Here is a 17,594-nt window from a genome sequence, read left to right as displayed (position 1 = left end):
TATTTCTATTGAAAATTTTGTCAAAATTTTATTTCTATAGAAAATTTTGTCAAATTTTTGTTTCTATAAAAAATTTTGTCAAAGTTTAATTTCTATAGAAAATTTTGTCAAAATTTTATTTCTATAGAAAATTTTATGAAGTTTTGATTTCTATAGAAAATTTTGTCAAAACTTTAATTCTATATAAAATTTTGTGAAAATTTTATTTCTAAAGAAAATTTTATCAAATTTTTATTTCTATAGAAAATTTTGTTAAATTTTGTATTTATATACAAAATTTTCTCGAAATTTTATTTGTTTACAAAATTTCCCCAAAATTGTATTTCTATTGAAAATTTTATCAAAATTTTATTTCTTTTGAAAATTTTGTCAAAATTTTATATCTATAAAAAATTTTGTCAAATTTTCATTTCTTTAGAAAATTTTGCCAACATTTTTTTTTTTATTTTCTGGAAATTTTATTTGTTTACAAAATTTTCTCAAAATTTAATTTCTGTAGAAAATTTTGTGAAAATTTTATCTCTATAGAAAATTTTGTTAAAAATCTATTTCTATAGAAAATTTTGTAAAATTTTTATTTCTATAGAAAATTTTGTTAAAAATCTATTTCAATGGAAAAATTTGCCAAAATTCTATTTCTATAGAAAATGTCAAAATTTTATTTCTATAGACAATTTTATCAAGTTTTTATTTCTATAGAAAATTTTGTCAACATTTTATTTCTATAGAAAATGTGGTCAAAATTTTATTTCTGTAGAAAATTTTGTCAAAATTTTATTTCTATAGAAAATATTGTTAAATTTTTAAATTTTTTTTCTACAAAAAATTCGGTCAAAATTTTATTTCTACAGAAAATTTTGTCTAGATTTTATTTCTATAGAAAACTTTGTCAAGATTGTATTTCGATTGAAAATTTTTGTCAAAATTGTATTCCTATTTTTTTTTGTCAAAATTTCATTTTTATAACAAATTTTGCCAACCTTTTATTTCTATACAAAATTTTCTGGAAATTTTATTTGTTTACAAAATTTTCTCAAGTTTTTATTTCTATAGAAAATTTTGTGAAAATTTTATTTCTATAGAAATTTTTGAACAAAATCTATTTCTATAGAAAATTTTGTCAAATTTATATTTCTATAAAAAATTTTGTCAATGTTTTTTGTTTGTGAAAATTTTATTTCTATAGAAAATTTTATCAAATTTTTATTTCTATAGAAAATTTTGTTAAATTTTTATTGCTATACAAAATTTTCTCGAAATTTTATTTTATTACAAAATTTCCCCAAAATTTTATTTCTGTAGAAAACTTTGTCCAAATTGTATTTCTATTGAAAATTTTATCAAAATTTAATGTCTTTTGAAAATTTTGTCAAAATTTTATGTCTATAATAAGTTTTGTCAAATTTTCATTACTATAGAAAAAAACATTTTATTTTTATTTTCTGGAAATTTTATTCGTTTTCAAAATTTTATTTCTGTAGAAAATTTTGTGAAAATTTTATTTCTATAGAAAATTTTGTTAAAAATCTATTTCTATAGAAAATTTTGTCAAATTTTGATTCTATAAAAAATTTGGTCAAATTTTTATTTATATAAAAAATTTTGTCAAATTTTTATTTTTTTAGAAAATGTTGTCAAAATTTTATTTCGATAGAAAATTGTATCAAGTTTTTATTTCTATAGAAAATTTTATTTCAATAGAAAATTTTGTCAACATTTTATTTTTATTGAAAATTTTGTAAAAATTTTATTTTTATAGAAAATTTTGTCAACGTTTTATTTCTACAGAAAATTTTGTCAAAATTTTATTTCTATAGAAAATTTTGTTAAATCTTTATTTTTATACAAAATTTTCTCGAAATGTTATTTCTATACAAAATTTTGTCAAAATTTTATTTCTATTGAAAATTTTGTCAAAATTTTATTTCTATAGAAAATGTCAATTTTTTATTTTTTATAAAAAATTTTGTCAAAGTTTTATTTCTATAGAAAATTTTGTCAAAATTTTATTTCTATAGAAAATTTTATGAAGTTTTTATTTCTATAGAAAATTTTGTCAAAATTTCAATTCTATATAAAATTTTGTTAAAAATGTATTTCTATGGCTAATTTTGTGAAAATTTTATTTCTATAGAAAATTTTGTTAAATTTTTATTTCTATACAAAATTTTGTTAAATTTTTATTTCTATACAAAATTTTCTCGAAATTTTATTTGTTTACAAAATTTCTCCATAATTTTATTTCTGTAGAAAACTTTTTCAAAATTGTATTTCTATTGCAAATTTTATCAAAATTTTATTTCTTTTGAAAATTTTGTCAAAATTTTATGTCTATAAAAAATTTTTTCAAATTTTCATTTCTATAGAAAATTTTGCCAACATTTTATTTTTATTTTCTGGAAATTTTATTTGTTGAGAAAATTTTCTCAAAATTTTATTTCTGTAGAAAATGTTGTGAAAATTTTATTTCTATAGAAAATTTTGTTAAAAATCAATTTCTATAGAAAATTTTGTCAAATTTTTATTTCTATAAAAAAATTTGGTTAAATTTTAATTTCTATAAAAAAATTTTGTCAAATTTTTATTTGTATATAAAATGTTTTCAAAATTTTATTTCGACAGAAAGTTTTATCAAGTTTTTATTTCTATAGAAAATTTTGCCAAAATTTTATTTCTATAGAAATTTTGGCAAAATTTTGTTTCTATAGAAAATGTGGCCAAAATTTTATTTCTATAGAAAATGTTGTCAAAATTTTATTTCTGTCTCATCATTTTGTCAACATTTTATTTCTATAGAAAATTTTGTCAATATTTTATTTCCGTTGGAAACTTTTTCAACATTTTATTCCCGTTGTATGTTTTACTTTTAACGTTGATAGTTTCAAAGTTTTACTTCTAAGATTTTGTCTCTAATGACTATTATTTATATTTCTATATGGCAGACTTTTCATTATAGCTCTCATCGATCGATAATACGATAAATATACTTCTTTTGATAAAATAATAACGGAAAATATATGTTTGTTTTTACAGAATTCTATGGTCAAGACCAATACCATTGGCTTGGTATTTTGGACCACAATGGGAACGTATGCATGGATACAAATGGCCTCGAGCATTGTGTGATAATTGGATACGTACTGACAGATATCTGAGGTAAGTAAATCGATTAGAAAATATGTATTTGTTTGTTATTGTTCTTAAACCAATCAATGGGATATAGAATTTGAGATATGGGCAATTTGGTAAGGTGCCTTCACCCAATCAAACACAACATCAGCAAAATTACAACTAGTAATGTTCATCGATGCTTCCATTACCATTTTGTAGCTGCAATGTTTGAACCACAAAATAGTTGGAAATTTACTATCGTCATCATCATCATGGCCAATAGTACACATTGCTGCTGTGAAAAAAATGCTTATCCAATTAAAGTACTGGTTATGGCTTGTGGTATATCTGTAATCGTTTTTGGAATATTTGGTGATTCAATTTTCGAATACCAATGGTTTTCTAAAAGTTTTTGTTGTAGAGTCACGTAGCAACTTGATGTTCCAAAAGGAAAATAATTGCAATTTAAACTTTTATATGCGGTTTTAAAAGTTCAAATTCTTATTTAAAGCATAAACGTGTCTTATAAGAAGTTAAGATTTCTGTCCAGGAATGGAATATACAATTTTTCGAAATTGCCAAAATTATGATAACTCATAGTTTTATTGATAGGACATATTTGTTATGTGTTGTCGAATGTAAAATAGAAGGTGAAGACTAGAAATAGATGGACAGACGGACGGAAAACCCATATTAAATGAACTAAGAGATTCTGAGTCAGCCACTAAATTTAACAGAGGCCCTTGACCAACATTTTGTTCTCATTCGCATTATCTGTCTCCTTTGAACTTAATACACACGACTTTCGAATGGAATCAAATTAAAGCAATAAGGTGTATATACCCAGCAAAAAAGGCGTCGCCAAAAAAGTTGTGAAAATGTTCTTTTTGGATCCGTAAGTGGTGCAAAATTGGCGCAGAAGCAATGAATTTAACATGGGTTTGTCTTAGGGCGGATGTTCACCATTTCAACGGTCGTTGCACTGAATTTGCATCAGATCTTAAGGTTTCATTCCAATTCAGTGTTTTTGATGTGAATTAAAACAAGTATATACGGCCGTAAGTTCGGCCAGGCCGAAGCTTATGTACCCTCCATCATGGATTGCGTAGAAACTTCTTCTAAACACTGCCATTCACAATCGAATTACTTAAATTGCGGTAACGCTTGCCGATGGCAAGGTATCTTAAAACCTCCTAACACCATCTTCTAAATTGTATATAAGTCCATACGTGGTATATATTAAATCAAAGAAGATCGATCCAATACGTATATAATTCTGTTTGACAAAGTAGACATAAAATTTTGACAAAATTTTCTACAGAAATAAAATTTTAACAAAATTTTCTATAGAAATAAAATTTTCACAAAATTTTCTATAGAAATAAACTTTTGACAAAATTTTCTATAGAAATAAAATCTTGGTAGATTATTTTTGGCTCGAGTGGCAACCATGATTATGAACCGAATCAACAAAATTTTCTATAGAAATAAAATTTTGACAATGATGAAAATTTTATTATGAACCGAATAAAATTTTAACAAAATTTTCTCTAGAAATAAAATTTTGACAAAATTTTCTATAGAAATAAAATTTTGGTACACTATTTTTGGCTCTAGTGGCAACCATGATTATGAACCGATATGGACCAATTTTTGTGTGATTAGACCAATTTTGGTATGGTTGTTAGCGACCATATACTAACACCAAGTTCCTAAATTTTGCTCCTCCAAGAGGCTCCGGAGGTCAAATCTGGAGAAAGTTTTATATGGGGTATATATATATATATATATAATTATGGACCGATATGGACCAATTCGGGCACGCTTGTTAAAGATCATATACTAACACCATGTTCCAAATTACAACCGGATTGGGTGAAATTTGCTTCTCTTGGATACTTCGCAAGCCAAATCTGGGGATCGGTTTATATGGGGGCTATATATAATTATGGACCGATGTGGACCAATTTTTGCATGGTTGTTAGAGACCATATACCAAATTTCAGCCAAAATGTGTAATATTTTGTCAAATAACTAATTTGTATACCCTCCACCATAGGATGGGGGTATATTAACTTTGTCATTCCGTTTGTAACACATCGAAATATTGCTCTAAGACCCCATAAAGTATATATATTTTGGGTCGTGGTGAAATTCTGAGTCGATCTGAGCATGTCCGTCCGTCTGTTGAAATCACGCTAACTTCCGAACGAAACATGCTATCGACTTGAAACTTGGCACAAGTAGTTGTTATTGATGTAGGTCGGATGGTATTGCAAATGGGCCGTATCGGTCCACTTTTACGTATAGCCCCCATATAAACGGACTCCCAAATTTGGCTTGCGATCGCTCTAAGAGAAGCAAATTTCATCCGATCCGGCTGAAATTTGGTACATGGTGTTAGTATATGGTCTCTAACAACCATGCACAAATTGGTCCACATAGGTCCATAATTATATGTAGCCCCCATATAAACCGATCCCCCGATTTGGCTTGCGGAGGCTCTAAGAAACAAAAATTTCATCCGATCCGGCTGAAATTTGGTACATGGTGTTGGTATATGTTCTCTAATGACCATGCAAAAATTGGTCCATATCGGTCTATAATTATATATAGCCCCCATATAAATCGATTACCAGATTTGTCTTCCGGAGCCTCTTGGAGGATCAAAATTCATCCGATCCGGTTGAAATTTGGAACATGGTGTTAGAATGTCGTCTCTAACAAACACGCAAGAATTGGTCCATATCGGTCCATAATTATATATAGCCCCCATATAAACCGTTCCCAAGATTTGATCTCCTATTCGGTCGAAATTTGCATCGTGGTGTTAGAATAAGGCTGCTAATATCCATGCCAAAATTGGTCCATATCATCATCAATAACAACTACTTGTGCCAAGTTTTAAGTCTACTAACTAACTTATAATACCCTGTTCCACAGTGTGGCGCTGTGTATAAAGAGGAAATCGCTCAATTAGTTGTTAGTAATAAATCCAAATTTGTAAAAATCGGCCAATATTATTATGTAAGAGCTACATGTAAGTCTAAATAAGTTCGGCTATTACATCACACTTTTAAATTTGAGTATCATTGGTTAATAAATAAGAGTATTATGGCCAAATTTGGGGAAAATGGGAGCTATATCTAAATCTGAACCAATTTGTATAATATTTTGCAGGTATACTCAAAGCCAACTTTGAGTAAACCACCACTATGTGCTTTAGGGTATAAATATTGGCTTAATTAAAAAGAGTTTTTTTCAATTTCTCCCTGAGATGATATTACCAACAACTGCTGCTATTGTTGCTCTAATTATTGCTGCTCCTAAGGGTGCTATACTCTCAAAGGACAAAGGTAGCTATTGATGGTTTTTATATTCTTTTGGCGGTTGCAATTGTTAATTATGTTGTGGCCAGTTGGGTGTGTGTGTGTGTGAGCGTTTGTGGTTGCCCCAGAAGGGAAAATCATTGCTAGAACAAATTTGTCCATGTGTACACGTAACAAACTTGTCGTTCTCCCGTAAAGACTGCTCAAGCATTAAAAAGAAAACAAAAAGCCAATTGTTATAGTCCTTGGCCATTTATTGTTCCAACACATGGAACTATGTTGGAATAAAGGGTAACAAATAGCTATTATTTACACTCTATTGACTTGGAATTCACCATGGGCTTTTTATAGATCTTGGTTGATTTTTGTTTTATTTTCTTTCTATTTTTGTTCTTTAGGAATTTTGCTTCTGATTTACCTCTGTGCCCCTGTACCATGGAACAGGCTATATACGACAAAGGACGTTATAGGCCAGATCGTGATTGTGACAAAGATTCGAATCCAACATGCTTGCGCCATAAGACAGCCATACATTGTGTGGTCAGTGGAACACCCACGTAAGTACACATATTGATGATATGAGAAGTATTTGGTCTAAAATGAGCTAATTTTTGTATATATCGGTCCTCATTTTAGCCTCCATATAGACCGATCTTACTGTAAAATTGCATTACTTTTCCGAAATTGTTTCGTTGTCTATATTTTAGGACAACACTTTATTAATATTACAAAGTTTTTTTCCATCATTATATTCGAATTAATTATATTTCTATTTTCACCTCAGACAAAATGGTGCTGAACAACAGTGTTGCTATGATCGTTATGGATTCCTTATGCTGACCCAAGATCAAATGTGGGGTTCGCGGCCTCGCCGTAATCACAATTTGGGTAAGATGCCGTGGAATGAGGCCAGCAAGGTGCCTACCCTATCCACTTGGTTCCATGATATGCGTCCCTTCTATACCTGCTGCTATTGGCAAGAGGAACAAGCTGTTGGTTGTGAAACCTATCGTTTTGAGAGACGTCCCTCGCAAGATTGTGTAGCCTATCAGGCACCTGGTGTGGCTGGGGTCTTTGGTGATCCTCATTTCATTACATTCGATGGAACTCAGTATACCTTCAATGGTTTGGGAGAATTTGTACTCTCTCGTAGTGTTGATGCTGATCAGAGATTTGAAGTACAAGGACGTTTTGAACAGGTTCCCAATAATGTCTATGGTGCTGTGCCAGCTACTCAATTGACAGCATTGGCTATGCGTGGCAATACCACCACCACCATTGAGGTTCGTATACGTCCTCAACATGCCCGTTGGCGTTATAAGTTGGATGTCTTGGCTGATGGTCGCCGTGTATATTTCGATCGTGAAAGTTTGAAATTCCAACATTTTGATGGTGTTACCGTGTACACTCCAACCTATTTGCTTAATCAGTCTCAAGTGGTGGTAATGTTTGACTCTGGCATAGGTGTTGAGGTTATCGAGAATGAGGGCTATATGACTGGCAGAGTATATTTACCTTGGAATTTTATAGTAAGTATGATGAGAATTGGGCAAAGGGTTGTTAATAAATCTCAATCACATTGTTTGTATAGAATAAAACTGCTGGCTTATTTGGTAATTGGAGTTTTAATCCCATGGATGATTTCACTTTGCCCAATGGTCAAATATTGACATTAAATCCCTCCGACTTTAAGACTCTACACAATCAATGGGCCATGAAATGGATGTTAGCTGATCGTGATTTGCCAGGTGTTGGTGCTGCCCTTTTCACACGAGAATTTGGACGCACTGCTAGCTATTTCTCTAATTCGTCATTTGTACCGAATTATATACAGGAACCGGTTGATTTCCTACCAGCAAATCGTTCATATGATGTTGAAAAAGCCCAAGACTTATGTGGTGAATCGTATCAGTGCCGCTATGATTATGGTATGACACTGAATCGTGATTTGGCTCATTTTACCAAAAATTACTATGACAGTTTGGTGAATATAAGGACTTTGAATTCGCAGTAAGTTTTTTTTTAATATTTGGAAAAATCATTGCAAACCACATTGGTAAAATGGCAGCTGTTCCTACTTTAAGGAATTGTATTCAATATCAAAAAGTTGACTTTTCAAAATTTCCAATTTTGGATATATGTAAAAGTGGGATTTTCGAGTTTCCTTTTCTGGTTTTTGTTTCAAAAAAATTTACGTTTTTTACTTTTACACCCATGTTCCGATATCCACTTCAATTCCACTTCCACTATTCACGTCAAATCCACGAACGTGAAAATTTGGTGTTCTTAATTCCACGCTCTTTTTTGAACTTTTCTGTAACCAGCTGGGTTGCACAAATCACCCAAAAATTCACTAAGGCGGAAATCAAAATAAGTGGAATCAATAGACTTATTATAATTTATTATTTTTTTAATTAAAAATAACACAGTTTTAATAAAACTCATGTATTAAATATAAAACATTTCAAATTTTTTACCCGAGTACTTTTTTTAACCGGAAATACACCCATCTTGGACATAATTCAACTTTTACCAAGACTTTTGCAAGTGAATTTATTTCACGAAAATTCCGGTGAAAGTGAATTGTAGAACACGAAAATCGTGGAATTGATTCACATTCACCTGGAAGTGGATTTGGGAACATGGGCATTAATACAAAAATGACATTTTTGAAATAACCAAATACCTCCTGCCTCCTATTAAAAATTTGATATCACTTTATTTTTCCCTCCCCCCCTAGACGTGTGGTATCTTGTGGCGTTCTTGAGACACCTCGTTTTGGCCGTAAGTTAAGTTTCAACTTTATGCCCGGCGCAAAGGTTCAATTTGAATGCAATGAAGGATTCGTTTTAATTGGTGATCAGCGCCGTGAATGTATGTCCAATGGTTTGTGGAATATGCCAGAATATGGTTATACAACATGTCTTCGTAAGTTTTTGAATACACTTTTTATGATTATTATTTATATATAAAATATATTTGGGCATTCCATAGCAATTTGTAGATAAATTGTAAATAACAAAAGGTGTTTGGAAAAAAACTGGAAATTTATATGAATTCACTTAAATTCGCTTCAATTCCTTGAAAATAAAACATTGAATCCATTGAGATTATCATTATGTACTAATCTCAATCGATTCGATGTTTTGTTTTCACGTTTTATGTTAGGCTCCTTAGGCAATTCCCTCCATTTCAATTGCAGATTAACTAAAAGCACCGATTACGTATAGACACTTCGAGTTTTTATCGTTGAATACCTCCAATTAAACTCTTCTGTTGTACCAACCTGATTATTGCACCCATCTATGACCGTAGTAAATCGTACCCTAAGCAATCCCTGGTATCTCCTTGGGTCACGTAGCTATATTAAGTAAACTGCTCAGTCATCTCGATGAGATATTGGCGTTAATATATGACAATTTTTGTTTCAGGCTGCTGTCTATCATGCCACTTTCTTTTCGGTGATATTTCAGCCTGAAAATCCCTGCAATGATTAGGTAGTTGTTGAGAACTGCTCAGCCATCTCGATAACATATTGACTTTAGTCTTTGACGTACAAGCGAGCCACCGTGGTGCAATGGTTAGCATGCCCGCCTTGCATACACAAGGTCGTGGGTTCGATTCCTGCTTCGACCGAACACCAACAAGTTTTTCAGCGGTGGATTATCCCACCTCAGTAATGCTGGTGACATTTCTGAGGGTTTCAAAGCTTCTCTAACTGGTTTCACTGCAATGTGGAACGCCGTTCGGACTCGGCTATAAAAAGGAGGTCCCTTGTCATTGAGCTTAACATGGAATCGGGCAGCACTCAGTGATAAGAGAGAAGTTCACCAATGTGGTATCACAATGGACTGAATGGTCTAAGTGAGCCTGATACACCCGGCTGCTATATTAAGTGTACTGCTCAACCATCAAGTGCAGATATTCGATTTAGTCTATGACCAGTTTGGTTTGGAAGAACATAGAGTCAAAGGATTTTATGGCAGGTGACTGTTTATCATGTCACCTCTTTTTCGAATCTGAAAATCTCTGCGAAAATTAGCTCATCTTTGAGAACTACTCAGCCATCTTGTTATGACTTTGGCTTCCGTCTATTACCGTACTAACTCGTTTCCTTAAGAATCCCTGGTATCTCCCTATGGTCATATTCCTATATTAGGTGAACTGTTCAGCCATCTCGTTGACATATTGGCTTCCGCCTATTACCATACTAACTCGTCCCATCAGCAATTCCTGGAACCTTCCTATGGTCAAGTTTCTATAATAGGTGAACTACTCAGCCATTTCAGCTTTAGTCTACGACCATTTTGGTGTTAAAGAACATAGAGTCAAAGGAATTTATTGCAAGTGACTGTCTATCATGTCACCTCTTTTTTATTGGCTGTCGTTTATGATCGTACTAACTTGCTCCCTCCGCAATCACTGGTATCTTCCTATGGCCATGTACTTACCCAGCAAAAAATATTTCAGCAGTAAGAGTTTAGTTGAGCTTTTTGATATACAATAAAGTAGGCAGTGCATCCACACTGCATGCAATTCATGCAGTATAGCATAGATGCATGAAAGGTAATGCTGTTTTCCTTCACGCCAACAATGATTACAAAGGGTGGTTAAAATTTCAAGGGCCGATGTTGATTTTGAATAAAACACAAACTATTTAGGAAATTATTGTAATTTTATTTTATTATGATATATTGGTATTACTCAATTATGTATGAAACAAAATATCGGTTAAATGGGCGCCGCGACCTCGGTGGCACACCTTCATCCGATGGTCCAAATTTTCGATGACGCTGAGGCATAATGGAGGTTCTATGCCGTTAATGTGCCGAATTATCTCATCCTTTCGCTATTGAATTGTTGCTGGCTTATTGACGTACACATTTTCTTTAAAATAACCCCAAAGAAAAAAGTCCAACGGTGTCAAATCACATGATCTTGGCGGCCAATTGACATCACCATTACGTGAGATAACACGGTCATTGAATTTTTTGCGCAAAAGAGCCATTGTTTCGTTAGCTGTGTGGCAAGTGGCACCGTCCTGCTGAAACCACATATCGTCCACATCCATATCTTCCAATTCGGGCCATAAAAAGTTCGTTATCATCTCACGATAGCGAACACCATTCACAGTAACTGCCTAACCGGCCTCATTTTGGAAAAAATACGGCCCGATGATGCCGCCAGCCCATAAACCGCACCAAACAGTCACTCTTTGTGGGTGCATTGGTTTTTCGACAATTACTCATGGATTCTCATTCGCCCAACTGCGGCAATTCTGTTTATTGACGAATCCACTAAGGTGAAAATGTGCCTCATCACTGAAGATAACTTTCTTCGAAAATTGATCATCCACTGTTGCCATTTCTTGGAACCATTTAACACGTTGTTGGATTGTGTATCTCTCCATGGTTCAAATTGAATAGTCTGAAATACAGAAATGTCAAATAAAATTGGGAAAAAAAACTTGGCGTTTAAGTGTGGTTCATATTCAACATCTGCCCTTACAATTTAACCACCCTTTATATCACTTCTGAGCAATATTTCTATTAAATTGAGCAATTATATCAGCGCTATGTAGAAGCTGCTCTAAATCGGGACATCGCCCACAGAAATCAGCTCTGATTTGGTTGTTTTGTAAGCAGTTGGTACTGCCTATCTCCCTTGCAATCCTGTTGAAATAGTGCTTTGGCTTTGAGATATTGGATTTTATTGCAAGTGACTGTCTATCGTGCCACCTCTTTTTATACCCTCCACCATAGGATGGGGGTATATTAACTTTGTCATTCCGTTTGTAACACATCGAAATATTGCTCTAAGATCCCATAAAGTATATATATTATGGGTCGTGGTGAAATTCTGAGTCGATCTGAGCATGTCCGTCCGTCTGTTGAAATCAGGCTAACTTCCGAACGAAACAAGCTATCGACTTGAAACTTGGCACAAGTATTTGTTATTGAACTAGGTCAGATGGTATTGCAAATGGGCCATATCGGTCCACTTTTACGTACAGCCCACATACAAATGGACCACCAAATTTGGCTTGCAGACCCTCTAAGAGAAGCAAATTTCATCCGATCCGACATTGTGTTAGTATATGGTCTCTAACAACTATGCAAAAATTGGTCCACATCGGTCAATAATTATATATAGCCCCCATATAAACCGATCCCCTTTTCGCTTGCGGAGCATCTAAGAGAAGCAAATTTCATCCGATCCGGCTGAAATTTGGTACATGCAGGTAGTATATGGTCTCTAATGACCATGTAGAAATTGGTCCACATCAGTGCATAATTATATATAGCACCCATATAAACCGATCACCAGATTTGACCTCCGGAGCCTCTTGGAAGACCCAAATGCATATGATTCAGTTGGTATTTGGTACGTGGTGTTAATATATGGCCTCAAACACCCATGCAAAAATTGGTCGAAATCGGTCCATAATTATATATAGCCCCCATATAGACCGATCCCCAGACGTGATCTCCGGAGCCCCATGGAAGAGCAAAATTCATCCGATTCGGTTGAAATTTGGTACGTGATATTAGTATATGGTATCCAACAACCATGTAGGAATTAGTTCATATCAGTCCATAATTATATATAGCCCCCATATAAACCGATCCCCAGATGTGACCTCCGGAGCCCCTTGGAAGAGCAAAATTCATCCGATCTTATTGAAATTTGGTATGTGGTGGTAGTATCAGTCCATAATCATATATAGCCCCCATATAAACCGATCCCGAGATTTGGTTTTGGAGCCTCTTGGAGGAGCAAATTTCATCCGAGTCAGTTGAAATTTGGTACATTGTGCTAGTACATGGCCGTTAACAACCATGCCTAACTAGGTCCATATCGGTCTATAGTTATATATATAACCCTCAGATAAATCGATCCGCAATCACACAAAAATTGGTCCATATTGAGTTCATAATTGTATATAGACCCCATATAATACCCCGTATATTTCAATTCTGGCTCTCTACGTACCGTGCAAAAGTCCATATCGATTTGTAATTATTTGTAGACTTACCTACACATACCTTTTGTGTCTAATATATACCACGTATGGACTAACTCACAATTTCGAAAACGATTTAAGATACCACAACCCAAGTAATTCGATTGTGGATGACAGTCTTTCGTAGAAGTTTCTACGCAATCCATGGTGGAGGGTACATAAGGCCAGGACGAGGCCGAACTTACGGTCATATATACTTGTTTGATGATATTTCAGTCTAAAAAACTCTGCAAAAATTAGATAGCCTATGAGAACTGCTCAACCATATCGTTGATATATTGGCTTCCGTCCACGGCCGTACTATCTCGTCCCCTCAGCAATCCCTGGTATCTTCCTGTGGTCATGAACTGCTCAGCCATCTCTTTGAGATACTGGTTTTAGTCTATGACCGCATTATCTCGTTCCCTCAGCAATCTTTGCTATCTTCCTGTGGCCATGTAAGTATATTGGGCAAAATGCTTAGCCATCTCGTTGATATATTGGTTTTCGTCTATGACCGTACTAACATGCCCCCTTAACAATCTCTGGTATCTTCCTGTGGCCATGTTCCTATATTAGGTGAATCGCTCAGCCATTTCAATGAGATATTGGCTATTTTCGTTTTGAAGAACTTGGAGTCAAAAGATTGTATTGCCTCCCCTCAGCATATACCTTGGATTTTACTGTGGCCCTGTGGCCCTACATTAGGTAAACTGCTATCATATCTATCATGTCACCTTTTTTGATGATATTTCATCCTGATGATATTTCATCGTAATTATTTGTAGACTTACCTACAAATACCTTTTTTGTCTAATATATACCACGTATGTCATGGACTAACTCACAATTTAGAAAACCATTTAAGATACCACAACCCAAGTAATTCGATTGTGGATGACAGTCTTTCGTAGAAGTTTCTATGCAATCCATGTTGGAGGGTACATAAGATTCGGCCTGGCCGAACTTACGGCCATATATACTTGTTTGATGATATTTCAGTCAAAAAACTCTGCAAAGATTCGATAGCCTATGAGAACTGGTCAGCCATATCTTTGATCCCTGGTATTTTCCTGTGGTCATGAACTGCTCAGCCATCTCTTTGAGATAATGGTTTTAGTCTACGACCGCATTATCTCGTTCCCTCAGCAATCTCTGCTATCTTCCTGTGGCCATGTAAATATATTGGGCAAAATGCTTAGCCATCTCGTTGATATATTGGTTTTTGTCTATGACCGTATTAATATGTCCCCTTAACAATCTCTGGTATCTTCCTGGGGTCATGTTCTTATATTAGGTGAATCGTTCAGCCATTTCAATGAGATATTGGCTTTAGTCAATTTTAATGAAGAACTTATAGTCAAACGATTTTATTGCCTCCCCCTCAGCATATACCTTGGATTTTACTGTGGCCCTGTTCCTACATTAGGTAAACTGCTATCATGTCACCTTTTTTGATGATATTTCATCCTGAAAAACTCTGCGATATATAGTAATCCTTGAGAACTGCTCAGCCATCTCGTTGAGATATTGACTTTAGGCTATGACCATACCAACTCGTTCACTCAGCAATTCCTGGAATCTTACTGCATTGCTGAGCAGTTCTTATATTAAGTTAACTGTTCAGCAATCTCGCTGAGGTATTGCCTCTAGTTTATGACCGTATTATTTGAAATTTAACATTAAGCTTCAAGTTGGGCTTATGATAAGGCTGAAGTATTTTGCAAACTCACTTAAGCAAATTTCAATGTCACCTAAGGAAATGGACTTAACTGTGGGCTATGACCATACTAACTCGTTCCCTCAGCAATTCCTGGAATCTTACTGCATTGCTGAGCAGTTCTTATATTAAGTGAACTGTTCAGCAATCTCGCTGAGGTATTGCCTTTAGTTTATAACCTAAGGAAATGCGCTTAACTGTGGGCGTCTTTTGTCCTTCGTAGTACATAACTATTTCGGTTTTTGTGGGAATTACCCCTAGACTATTCTCTCTCGCTCATTTTACAATCATTTATTTAATTATGCCGAATATTTAGTTCAAGCACTGCAGTCTCAATAGATCTGGTCTTAGAGGTGGGGAAGACTAATCTTGTAGTTCTTAGGGGAAAGAGGAAGTTTTTTTTTTCATTTAAAAAATAAATTTCTGTAGAATTATTAAAAAAACATGTTTAGAGATTTTATTTATAAATAATGGCAAAATTAAACTTTCTGGATTTTTAATAAATGATTTTGACCTTTTGTTATTTAGAATTTTTGAAATTGTTTTGGAATGTTTGCCAAATAGTAGGAAAAAATTGAAACACATCAACACCTGGTTAATCAAATGGCCAAGTTAAATAGCTTCACAGTTCACTAATATCGAATTGCTATACCCACGTTTTTCCTTCCCCACGAATAGGTGAAGTTTACTATACCCGACGTGTGGCTTTCATAGCAATTGGCATTATCGTAGCTGTTATCTTACCACTGATGTTGTGCATTGTCTGTGGCGTGTATCGCTTCCGTCAGAAGCAGCTGAAGGAAGATCCTCAATGGCAAATGACTCTGCCCCGTTCGCGAGCCTCATCGCGTTCCAATCTGAAGACATTGAATGCAAATGGTGATTACGACAGCGATACAGATGCCACAGGCACCCTCAAGAAAAGTAGGTCTTATGATAAAGTATACCGTACGAATGAACCACTACCGGGCAAACCACGTATTGATTTTCCAGCTAAAAAATGGGATCTGGATGACGGGGATGTGACCTCATCAGAAGGTAGTGAAAATAAAGATACAAAATTAGCAAAGGATATTGAATACATTAATAAAACAGGTGAGAAGCAGCCCAAACAAATGGGTCGACGTTCGTTGCGTGAGGTATCGGGATCGGATCAGGATCAGGAGCCACAACATGAGCATGAGGGGGCCGGTGCAGCAGCAGTGAATAATCCAGAGCATGATGAACATGACGATGGTGTGGGGGTACAACATCCTACGGGCTATCATCAGCCTCCATCACCCGAAGCGGACGAGCATGATGAACATGGACTGCCATTGCATCAAATCCAACAGGTGCCACGTCAACAATATAGTCCCACATTTAGTGGAGCCGATAGTAGTTTCAGTGGTGAGAGCTATCATCCTAATAATCCAACACAAAATCGCTATGGTGGTGTACCGGTCTTGCCCAATGCCAATAGCCAATACTTTAATCGTCCACCATCGAATATGCCGGTCACAGCCACAGCTACAGCAGCTCCTGCCCCCATGCGTCCGGCCCCCCTTGTGGGTACTCCTTTGACCCAAGATAATGGTTTGCCTTCACCACCCCATGCTGTCTCACCCACTCCATCTGCCCATAATCAAAGATCCACTGAAGTTTAATAACAAACATCTAAATTCCAATGTGTCCATAAAATAGAGATACTAATTCAAAAAGTCATCAATCATTTCCACTACTATCAAACATCCTATCGCCCCTTTCGCTCCTAACTAATTGTTTTAACATATCCCGGTCATCAGTAAATTGAAGAATATACTATATCATGGATAATCATAACGAATAATATTTTTTTAACGCCATCACTGTAACTAAGTCTTCATAAACAAGCTGTAAAGTTCAAATTAAAGTGACAACAAAACCATTAAAAATTCTATTGTTTATAATTTTTGGAGGGGAAATTTTAAAATTCTGTATTAACTGTAAGGTCATTAGTATGGGTTTTAACCTCATTCATGGCAGCATCTAATGTAAAAAAAAACTAATAATAAAAAATTGCTTTATTCATTTCGGCCAATGGACCAACTATATCAAATAACGACAATCATTCAAATTAATTTATGTTTAATTTATGCTTTTTTATTCCATATATTTTTGGTAATTAGAAATATTCATCTACAATAATTTCATTGAAGTTTTCTGGCAATTGATAAGATTAAAAAATCTTTTTTCTTAATAATGATTTGATATTATTAAAAACATTGCTTTGCTGTCTAGTTTTCATTTTTTTACCATTTTAGCCACTGTAACCGTACAAATAACAGCAATCATTAAAATTAATTTATGTTCAATAATTTATGCGTTTTTTATTTCATACATATATTTTTGATATTTTTAAAATATTCATCCACAATAATTTCATTGAAGTTTTTGTGGCCATAGATAACAT

At 34.0% G+C, this 17,594-nt stretch overlaps 1 protein-coding gene across 5 annotated transcripts in view; it reads left to right on the top strand.

Moving 5' to 3' along the window:
* Positions 1 to 17,076, top strand: part of mesh (sushi domain containing 2 mesh) — a 163,220-nt gene extending 146,144 nt beyond the window's left edge. For 2 of the 5 annotated variants that reach the window (XM_075291890.1, XM_075291891.1), the window contains exons 11-16: positions 3,034 to 3,156; positions 6,839 to 6,997; positions 7,225 to 7,969; positions 8,032 to 8,450; positions 9,181 to 9,368; positions 15,842 to 17,076. In XM_075291890.1, coding sequence (XP_075148005.1) covers positions 3,034 to 3,156; positions 6,839 to 6,997; positions 7,225 to 7,969; positions 8,032 to 8,450; positions 9,181 to 9,368; positions 15,842 to 16,809 — 2,602 coding nt within the window. In that variant the 3' untranslated portion in view covers positions 16,810 to 17,076. The remainder of the gene's footprint in view (positions 1 to 3,033; positions 3,157 to 6,838; positions 6,998 to 7,224; positions 7,970 to 8,031; positions 8,451 to 9,180; positions 9,369 to 15,841) is intronic. The other 3 variants (XM_075291894.1, XM_075291893.1, XM_075291892.1) reach the window with 3 other exon arrangements.
* The last annotated feature ends 518 nt before the right edge of the window (positions 17,077 to 17,594 follow it).

This window comes from Haematobia irritans, chromosome 1 (genome assembly GCF_050003625.1).
Source record: "Haematobia irritans isolate KBUSLIRL chromosome 1, ASM5000362v1, whole genome shotgun sequence".
Classification (NCBI taxonomy): Eukaryota; Metazoa; Arthropoda; class Insecta; order Diptera; family Muscidae; genus Haematobia; species Haematobia irritans.
The sequence above is the reverse complement of the archived record's forward strand: the minus strand, read 5'-3'. Positions and strand labels throughout refer to the sequence as shown.